The sequence below is a fragment of the Sinocyclocheilus anshuiensis genome, unplaced genomic scaffold (genome assembly GCF_001515605.1).
Source record: "Sinocyclocheilus anshuiensis isolate Anshui unplaced genomic scaffold, SAMN03320099.WGS_v1.1 scaffold85, whole genome shotgun sequence".
Lineage (NCBI taxonomy): Eukaryota > Metazoa > Chordata > Actinopteri > Cypriniformes > Cyprinidae > Sinocyclocheilus > Sinocyclocheilus anshuiensis.
In genome coordinates this window covers 222,710-233,874 of record NW_015536800.1, presented here as the reverse complement: position 1 = coordinate 233,874, position 11,165 = coordinate 222,710, and the positions used below count along the sequence as shown (strand labels likewise).

The 11,165-nt window shown below is 35.9% G+C and overlaps 1 protein-coding gene across 1 annotated transcript in view; it reads left to right on the top strand.

Annotated features, from left to right (window-relative positions):
- dnah6 (dynein, axonemal, heavy chain 6) overlaps window positions 1-11,165 on the top strand; it is a 78,539-nt gene that overhangs the window by 44,026 nt on the left and 23,348 nt on the right. Inside the window, exons 50-58 of the mRNA XM_016443423.1 lie at window positions 1,897-2,139; window positions 2,377-2,544; window positions 2,779-3,014; window positions 4,909-5,170; window positions 5,281-5,404; window positions 6,359-6,555; window positions 6,792-6,995; window positions 10,114-10,239; window positions 10,678-10,842. Of these exons, the coding sequence (XP_016298909.1) occupies window positions 1,897-2,139; window positions 2,377-2,544; window positions 2,779-3,014; window positions 4,909-5,170; window positions 5,281-5,404; window positions 6,359-6,555; window positions 6,792-6,995; window positions 10,114-10,239; window positions 10,678-10,842 (1,725 nt within the window). The remainder of the gene's footprint in view (window positions 1-1,896; window positions 2,140-2,376; window positions 2,545-2,778; window positions 3,015-4,908; window positions 5,171-5,280; window positions 5,405-6,358; window positions 6,556-6,791; window positions 6,996-10,113; window positions 10,240-10,677; window positions 10,843-11,165) is intronic.

Genomic DNA, 11,165 nt, shown 5'->3' with positions numbered 1-11,165 from the left:
GTAATGGCATGGGACATTGATAAGGGAGATTGCTACCCCCGTCCCTAATATAATTATTAAAGAGTCACTTATGCAAGACAGGCAGCAGTATACCAAGATGATAAGGAGCAACTCTCATTTTTGCTCATGTATATACTTTAAAAAGGCTACTTATGCATTCCGCCCTTACTCACCCCTACAAGTCCATTGCTTCAGTTCTCTGTTTTCACAGTAATCATGGTTGGGAACAGGGCTCTTATCAGTAGCTGATTTGCTCATGTCTAAAGGCATAACAATGTGATTTTTGACTGGTGTTGTTTAGGCCCTGAGAGAGAGAAATGGAGCGGAAGATGGGAAATAAGTAAATGAAACAGCCAAAGAATGTTTTAAGTAAAAATATGCATACTTCTATCTCAAGCTAAATTAATAAAATCTGTTATATAACAGTTCTGTTCCTTGAATCTGAGTGAGCGACATTCCAAGAGTGCTGATATAGAGTAAATCCATATAAATTTTCTGCTAGAATATTGAATAGAAACTCCAGAAGATATAAATGGTCACTTTCTGTTCATTATGCCATTTAAAATGAAAGTGGTATTATGTAAAAAATGTGTTGGGGTGATGGGGGAATCAAAATTCACAGACGTAAATAAAATATAATTTAACATAATAATAATAATAATAATAATAATAATAATAATAACCAATACATATTTTCAACAAATTTGTCAGCAATTTTTGCATTTAAAATAAATATTTAAAAATATATAAAAAACTTTGGTGTAGACACAATTTTTAGTTACATTTTCACATTCTTTGTAATTAAATTTCACATTTATTTTCGCAACACATTGTATTAAACCTGAAATTTTGAAGTAGAAAGAATGAAATGGTATTTTCTTGTCAAATTTACTCCAATAATCTTTGTTGTATTTACAACCTTTATTATACAGTGGACTGGCTATATGGACATGCAAAATATATATACCTCTTATACATATTTATAAAAATACACTACAGTCACATAAAATAATATTTTTATATATAGAATACAAGAGCCAAACACTGAGGCTGCCGTCTGCGGCGCCATCGCGTAGTTAAATACGCGATTATAATTCAATATAATTAATTTTAGAACACTTAATATCAGTTTTTTGAGTGCTTTTCATCAGATATTGTGGACACAAATGGTACTTTTTTATAAAATGACTATAAAAAAGAGGAGGCTTCAGGGGGCTTCAAGTCTTTACACACATACAGACACTGTGCGCCTATCATTCAATCTCTCTTTACCGCCATTCTTTTGTTTCATTCTCTTATCTAATGAGACGCATGTTCACTGACCTCTGTGAGCTGTTTGGTTGAAAGGGGTGTTCTGCTAATTACTATAAAGTGTGTGTGGTTTGTTTGCATGTAGAGTGTTGATTTTATTTGTTGTGTTGTCCGTTTTAGTGTTGTGTTTGTGGGTGTGATGAATGGCTCTGTGCTGGCCAACTGCAGCTGCTCATTAATGTTAAGCAGCAAGTCTGTTCACCCTGCTTTTATTTGCTTATTTGTTTCCATCAGTGTATGTTTATTTACTTGTATACACACACACAAACACACTCACCCCACATATTTCAAGGTGACCGCTATGGTTCTTGCAGAATAAAATGAAAGAATAGTTTATTATAATGTCTTCAGTGCAATCTGCATGCTATTTTTGTACTTGTGGAAGCCAATACATTACATAAATAAGTCAGAAAAAGGAAATTAACATTTAAAGGAATAGTGCACCCAAAAATGACACATGATCTTTTAAAAGATCTTTTCAAATACAATTCAGTAAACAGCTTGTGCTCACTCTGTGATGCATTCACAAATTTGATACATGGCAGTCAGGGAAATGTTCTCTTTCTTTCCATGTTTATTTTTCAGTGGCCTCGTGAAGCACTGCTTTCTGTGTCCCAGACCTTCTTCCAGAATGTGGAGTTTGGCAGTGAGGAGATGAAGCAGTGTTTTTCAGAGATGTGTGTGGAGATCCATGTTAGCGTGACTGACATGGCGGAACGTTTTTACTCCGAACTACGCAGACACTATTACACAACGCCCACCTCTTATTTAGAGCTCATTAACCTGTACCTGAGCATGCTGGGAGAAAAGAGACAGCAGCTGCAGGCGGTGAGGAGACTGGGCTATGGGTGATACATAGATGCATAAATTATTGATGTTGTTATACGATTACTTAAGATTGTGGACTCTAATTACTAAAGAAAAAAAGTCGCTACCTTTTTAAATTTTAAAGTAAGCGATGTGTCAACTGGATGATATATTAGAGTAAAGGATCCATCAGAGCTAGACAAACATAGAAATGTGTGACATGCATGTGTGAAATATAATGTGTGTTTGTCTGCACAGGCTCGAGATCGTGTGAAAAATGGTCTTACTAAACTGCTGGAGACAAATGAACTAGTTGATAAGATGAAGCAAGACCTCTCTGCTCTGGAGCCTGTGCTTAAACAAAAATCAATCGATGTCAATGCTCTCATGGAGAAACTCGCTGTGGATCAAGAGAACGCTGACCAGGTATGGGTATTACTAATAATTCAACAATTCCCCATCTGTTTTCACAGGAACTCCTAATTTTATACGTCCATTTTTTTCTCCTAAGGTCCACTTGTAATGCTATGTCTACTGTATGTTGGAAGTCCCAAAACACATTAAAATGTTTAGATTTTTCATGGTATGAACTCAATAATGCTTTGCAGAAGTACATCTTCTAACATTAACAGTTGCTCTTATGGACCTCTCTACCTGTAGGTGCGTAGGGTTGTAAAAGAGGATGAAGCTTTAGCTAAGGTAAAGGCAGAAGAGACTCAAGCCATTGCGGATGATGCTCAGCGGGATTTGGATGAGGCGCTGCCTGCACTCGACAGTGCCAACAAGGCCCTGAATGCCCTGGATAAAGCTGACATATCAGAAATCCGTGTCTTCACCAAACCACCAGACCTCGTCATGACTGTGATGGAGGCGGTGTGCATCCTGCTCAACAACAAGTGAGTTCCATCTTTATATTATATTATATTGTATTATGTAGAGTGCTGCAGGAGTCCTAAAACCCGGAATTTTTGCATTTTTGCACTTCTGGTTCCATCGTCTGGTTCCAGAATGAAAACTCTGTCACCATTTATACTCACCCCCCACTTGTTCCAAACCTGTATGAGTTTCTTTCTTCTGTTGAACACAAAAGAAGATATTCTGAAAAATGTTGGGATCCGAACAGTTGATGAGCACCATTGACTTCCATAGTACTTTCTTTTTCCTACTATGGAAGTCAATGGTGCTCATCAACTGTTCGGATCCCAACATTTTTCAGAATATCTTCTTTTGTGTTCAACAGAAGAAAGAAACTCATACAGGTTTGGAACAAGTGGGGGGTGATTTTTTAAAAAAAAGGGGGGGGGGGGGGAGTAAATGGTGACAGAATTTTCATTCTGAAAGTGAACTACTCCTTTAAGTATAAATTACTGTTTTTTTTTGGTGACATTTACAAAGTGTTTCTTGTCTTTCTTTTAAAGTGTAGGCACTGATATGATTTTAATGCAGGTTCATGAAATTTTGGTATTAAATATTTTTAGGTATCAAATCTAGCTGCAGAAAAACATGTTCTCACATAAACCCCCTCCGGCTCTGAGTCACTCCACAGTGTGACTCAGTATGTGCTGGCCATATTAACATCAGATTGTCTGACTGTGGAGCATCTGTGCTCTTTTCACTCAGTCATCAATCTCATCCTACTCCTTCATCTCCTTACTTTCAACATCATTATCATCATCTACCACAGAGCTACTCATTATTAACTTTATAAGACAGCAATTTAATGGGTGTTTAAAATGCCATAACACAGACTGAACAATCTGTGTTTCTGTTTCTCCACCTCCCTCTCTCTCTGCAGTTCTTTTATCCTTCTAATTGTTCAATTTGCTCATGCTATTAAACCTGTGCTGTATCTAAGTGGCAGATTAGTGGAGTTTAAACTCAACAAGAAATCAAAATTGACCCCATTTACTTTCTTAATACATGTTCTTGGTCTTACTGTGAATAATTCATCCATATTTTACCCTCCAGCCACTTATCATATAGTCCACTTTCATGATCCATTTAATTTCCAATGGATAAAATCAGACCTTTTTGTATTGAATATCCAGTTTCATTGGGAAATAATTAACATTATGGAAGTGAACATGTTGTATTGACTTTAACACACTGACTTGTAATATTACTCATTAATTTTACAGTATGCTGTTTAATATGAGAGACTTTTAATTGCTCTATATTAACATTTTAAAATATTGACTCCAGTATAAAATTAGACACCTTCTCTATATTGCCTGGTTTTCAGGTGTTAAATTTTTATGAATTAATTTCATGTGATATGTTTTGGTATGACTGGAAATCACATGCGTTAAATCCTCTGGTATTGTAATCGCCTTTGTTTTATATTTCCAGCTGCGTACTCATCCAGCTGGTGTTAAATCTAATAATGTAATTAAGGGGTTGGTGGAGAGGATGTGGAGGTGTTGTAATATGTTGAACATTCAGATATTACCAACCATAATGATTTGCCAAAAGAAAAGAACAATATACACTTTAAAGTAACTCAGACGAGCCTTGTAGGATTTTAAAACTAAAAAGACTTCACTGTACATTCTTTTTTCATTAAACTGGATGTTCATCATTTTATTCAGTTATTACAAATAAGGCAGTTGGCTGAATTGCACTTTCTGAAAAATATTTGGTAACATAGAGACCATTTCCAAGTCGTCTAATTCTATATTTCATAGTGACAAACTGGCTATTCGTGCTTTGAGCTAAAGAAACCTATTGTTTTAGTTTCTACAGTAGTTGTAGACTTCACTTCCTATCATTCCATTGTTTACACCCAACTAGGACAGACTGGGCCAGTGCAAAGCAGCTCCTGGGTGATGGAAACTTCCTGAAAAAGCTAATGGACTATGACAAGGACAATATCAAACCTCAGATTCTTCAGAAGCTGCATAAATACATTACTAATCCAGACTTTGTGCCTGAGAAAGTGGAAAAAGTGTCCAAGTCCTGCAAGTCCATGTGTATGTGGGTAAGAGCCATGGACCTGTACTCAAGAGTTCTGAAAGAGGTTGGGCCCAAACGTGAGAAACTGGCTGCTGCTCAGGTGAGTCTAGTTATTTTTTTTATGTTGATACATAGATAATTTCTATTGCATTATGAATGTGTAACTGCGTATTGTTTGCTGTTATTATTAATTTGTTTTGTTTTTATCAGGCCGAGTTAGATGCAACAATGTCCACCTTGAAAGAAAAGCAGAAAAAACTACAGGAGGTGGAGAACCAAATCAAAGCTTTACAGGAGCAATTTGAGTCCAGTGTGGCTGAGAAAGAGATGCTGGGTGAGAGAAAAAGAGAGAGATGAAGAGACAGATAGCTTCCACGACTGCATAATTATTGAATTTATTGAAATGTATCACTAAGTGTGCTTAATGATAATAATGCAATAACAAAAAGCAAGAAATTGTGTTGGGGCCAAATAAAGGGATTAAAAAAAAAAGGATAATGGAATTGAGTAGAGGATTGAAGAATGGTTATTCTTGGATTACTGTGCAAAGTCAGGTGAATTAAATTTACATTTATAACAAATAGTGCTGCAGGGAATTATGTATTTTTACATGCTAAAACTCATCTACTCGCTAGTTTGCTTTTACTGCCTCATTGTGTGTATAATCACACTCTTTTGGTCTATTCTAACTTTCTAACATTCAGGGAAAATATTTAAGAGTTGTTAGAAACTTAGAGTGATAGTGATGTCATGCAACCATGGTGTAGTTCGTTTACAGCCTTCATTCAGCTTTTTTATTTATGCCAACTGTATATAGACTTCAAAATTCAGCTGTGATCATTTGTGAAGATTATCATGATGAACACAACATAATGAATCATAAACATATTGGTCGCAGAGGGTTGGATTATTCTGCAATAATCCAATGGAAGGCCAATGTAAAAAAAATCCTATTGGGTATTTTTTAAGAAAACTGGTGTGGCCTACAAAAATACATTATCACTGCAGTGTTCTATATATGGTGTGGGTTCAGTAATTGTGGGATTTTGTGTGTATGAGTGAAGTGTTCATGTTGTTTTTATTAGGGATGTACAAAAGTACATATTTCTATGTCAACTAGTCAGGTTGTCGAAATGACTAGTTGACTAATCTTATGAAAGCCTGGACCAGTTTAGATGGGATTTTTAAGGGACTGTTGACATAACTGTTGAACTGTTTTTAAGGTGCCACACAGTGTGCCTATATGAATCTGTGTGTATGTTTATCTGTGTTTGTGTGTGGGTTGTAGATAAAACCAGGGTTCTGACCGAAGTACGTCTGGGTCGGTCAGGGAAGTTAACATCTGCTCTGGGAGACGAGCAGGTGCGATGGCAGGAAAGCATTACTTTTTTTGAACAGGAGATCCACAACGTCATTGGAAATGTGTTCATCGCTGCTGCATGTGTGGCTTATTACGGAGCGTTCACCTCCCAATACAGACAACTGGTAGTGTATTAGATCCCAAGCTTTTCTCACTCCACAACATGCCTTAATTATAAAATGCCACTGAGTATATTACATATCTGGCAAGTCTTTAAAGTCAAGCCTGTCTTATCCTCTTAATCATGACCTATGTCAAATGCCCACCTTACCGAACTATGACACATCAAAACAGAGTTCCCCTTTAGCTTACAGAATACTATGTGCATGTGATTAATGAGCATTTTTTTTGTGTCATGTAGCTTATAAATCACTGGATCACAAGCTGTCAAAACTTGGGAATCCCAATCAGTGACAACTTCAGTCTTATCAGCATTCTAGGAGATCCCTACGAGATCCGACAGTGGAATGCTGAAGGGTTACCGCGGGATAATGTTTCAACAGAGAATGGAATCCTTGTGATGCGGGGACGCCGCTGGCCACTCATGATTGACCCTCAAGATCAGGTGACCTCTAACATTCCCAAACCTTCCATTAATGCTGTGTTCCAGTGCCTTAGCAAGGCAAGTCACAATAACAATTTTTAATTTAATAATGACATTTATAGTCCTTTAAATAGCACTAAACTAGATAGTTTCCAGCCCCAGTGCCTCACATAACCATTAAAAGTAATTAATCTCTTCATGAAAGGGTTAAGATGGATCAGTTCATTCAAAAGCAGCTTATTTTCAGGTTGAAAGGATGCTAATAGGTTTTTTTCTGGCTGGCAAAGCAGCTGCCACACACTGTTTCAAGACGATCATTATAGTTTACCACATGCAAACTTGATAGTGGCATCAACATTTATGATAGCCTAACCACAGACTTTCCCCACTGTTGCAACCAAGGCCAACATGGATAGGCTCAGGAGGAGCTACTGCCCTCAAGCACTCTGAATTCCTAATGTAGACACTGTTAAGAGACTGCAGAATTACGACAAATGCCCACATGACACCAGACACTACAGTACATTCCATTAATATATAACACTGACTATATCTCTCATGCACATTTGACCACTACCATGTTTTACAGATGTGCTTGACAATTTTTTGTTACATTTGCACATTGGTAATTTATAAGTTTTAGTATGGACACGCTATATATGAGCAGTATAGAGTGTACATTTTTACACAGCATTCCATGTTTTTGGCCATGTTTTCCAACTTTTTTTGGGGGGGGGGTTAACCCATGAGTTGATTACATTTAACTCGGAGTAGGTTGGATAAATGAAGTATTTTAACATTGGAAATTTACACTACTGTTTAAAATTCTGGAGTCAATAAGATTGTTTACAGTGTTTTTGAAAGAAAACTCTTATGTTCACCAAGGCTGCTTTTATTTGAAAATGCAGTATTTTAATATATATTTAAAATGATTTATTTCTGTGATGGCAAAGCTGACTCCAGTCCTAAGTGTCACATAATCCCTTAGACATCCTTCGAATATGCTGATTTGGTGCTCAAGTAACATTTGTAATTATCATAGATTTCTAGATTTCTTTAATAGAAAGGTCAAAAACACAGCATTTATTTCAAATAGAAACCTTTTGTATCATTGTAAATGTTTTTACTGTCATCAGAAATAAAGTATTAATTTCTTTGAAAAAAAAAAAAAAACAGCGATCCCAAATTTTGGAACGGTAATGTATGTTTACATTACAAATGGAAGTAACATGGAGCTACCTCAATAGATCTATTCTCTATGGATTCCTGTTTTGCATTTCATATAGCCTGTGTCATCAGGACATAAATGAGTGTGTCAGGTGAAGGGCATCTTTAATAGCAGAGTGTTGTTCAGTTGGTTAGAGATGGTGTCACAATGGTTCGAAGAACTGCCTTCGCAACCCAAATAGGAAAACAACCAGCTTCCCTGCATTACCATTCAGATATCTTTCTCCCATTCCAACCTCTCCATTTTCATTACTGTCCTCCGGTTTCAGCACGTTTGCCCATCGTTCTCCTTTTTTCTTCTGCTCTTTCTTGTCATTTGTGTTTTAGTCTCTCTCCATCTGGCTCTTGGGAGACTTCTGTCTTCTGGAGAGACTGAAACAGACATTCAAACATCAGTCACACATTTACATACACACAAAAACCATGACACAAACACTCTACAATCAACTCATCTCCACTCTGTATAGTGGCATTGATGTCATAATGCTTAGATGCATGTCTCAAACACACACACATTTCTATATAGTACAATACTTAATTTCAGCAGAATCTGAACCCAGATTCTTTACAAAGGGACATCTGTCACATCCTTTTCATCTGACAAAGATGTTTCTCTTTATCTGTTTTTCTCTTCATGTCTCTCTGTCACACATACATGCACAAATATACTCATGCACTCAAGTCGTAGTATGAGAATAAAGTCAAAAAACAAAGTCATAGCAATTCAAGATTAAAGTCATTATATTTCGAGAATAAAGTGGTAGCAAGGCCAGTATATTGTGTGAATAACGTTAATGTTCAATGTATTTAATTAAAAACAGCAATAAAACATTCTAAAGGTTGAAGTGTTCTCCTCAACTTAAGTTATATTGTTGTCTTTTATGAGGTAAATAATGTTAAGTGACTATTCACAAGATGTTTTATTCACAGTATAATAAATGATTGGAAATAACATTTCACGTCATTAAATCCATTCATTATTTGTAGCGCGCCAGCCACCCAGTAATCGCAATAAGCTTTGTGTGTTGTTGCTTTTAAAATAACACAGCTCAGCTTTCAAATTCTGTCAGTTTTATCACGAAATACAAATTATAAATGTGTTTTTCCTTTTTATTACAAGTTATAGAATGATATAAACGTGAAGGAACATCAGAAGGCATAAAACGCAGTATAATTTAATGAAACTAATGTCTCATTGTAATTGAAAAGATGATTGATTCACATGCTGTTTAAACTGAGGTGAATATAGCGATCTGTCACGCCACATTAAAGAGCGGGAAAAACACATCATTGTAAGACATATTGTTTGTATTTCACTATTAAACTGACAGAATTTGAAAGCTGAGACTGTGTTTTATATTAAAAGTACCAAAAGCACAAAGCTTATTACAATTATTGGGTGGGTGGCGCACAACAAATAGGCTAATGAATGTATTCGAATACGTGAAATATTATTTCCAAGCATACTGTCCTTGCGAGTATATGACACATGGGATGATTTCTGCTAATAGTCCCACATACTGTATATTAAAATCAGTTGTCAGGCCACCGGAATTTCTCCCGGTGCCCCCAATATTGCATGTACGACTTAATTCTCATCATTTTGACTTTATTCTAAAAATATTATGACTTTATTCTTGTATTGCTACAACTTTATTCTCGTAATCTTGTTTTTCTTTTATGTGGCACTAAAATGCCGTCGTACATAGGCATGTAACTGTCATAATGAAAAAAAGCATGTGGCAAAAATGTTTTTAAAACAATTATGATATTAATGGGTTATTCATGATGACGTACTCTCACATGTATTCAAGAAGTAAGGAAATCTGTTATTACTTTTTTTTTTATTTATGGTAACACCACATTGCCTTTTTACAGTCATGTAATGCAGGCTTTTACATTTTATATCTAGGCAAATCGTTGGATACGGTCTAAAGAGACAAAGAATGGTTTAAAGGTGATCAAGCTAACCGATGCAGGTTTCCTCCGTACACTTGAGAACGCCATCCGGCTGGGCATGCCTGTACTTCTGGAGGAGGTAAACTTTGACCCTTCTTTCACTTTTGAAATTTTGTAGTCAAATGTAAATACAAATAAATTGCTGAAATAAAAATTTGAATATTTAAAATTACGGATTAGAGTTGATAGGATCTGATAACTGATATCTGATTGACTTTGAATGATTTAATTCAGTCTTAAATGAGTGATTCTGTAGTGAGTTTATTAGTTCTGACTCTTGCCAGATGTGATTTTCTGATGAATCTAGTTTCAGTCATGTTTGTTTTCACTGCTGACAACTGAGGCTTATAGTTTTCCCCTAGCATCTATTTTTAGATCAGTTTTAAGAACAAGGATCAGACATCTGTACCATACCAAGAGATCTAACATAAAAATGAAACTGAATGCTGAATATTTATCATAACTAGAAAATGAACAAATATCATGCATTTCACTTATACAGTATTTGTGTTTACAGCTAAAAGAAACTCTGGACCCTGCTCTGGAGCCCATTCTTCTGAAGCAGACGTTTGTTTTAGGTGGCAGAACGTTGATCCGACTTGGAGATTCTGACATTGACTATGATAAAAACTTCCGATTCTACATGACCACCAAAATGGCCAATCCCCACTACCTCCCAGAGGTATGTGTGTGAGTCTGAGCAAATGACACAGAAAACAAGATAAAAATACATAAAATTATATTTACAAGAAAACAAACAAAAAAAGCACCACCATATTATATAAACATTTATTGTTTTCAATTTTTCATTTTATGTAAAATATAAATATTTTAAGTAATTGTTGTGGTTATCTTTATTTAATCTAGTTCGTGTATCAGTGTAGTATAAGTTGTGTTCAGCAGTGGTTAGTACAAGTGCTTGGTGATTCGTCAGATTTCCTAAAAGGCTAATCATGGGAGCCCTTTTAGCAGGAGCATCTGTAACCTTAACAGCCTAATTGTTTG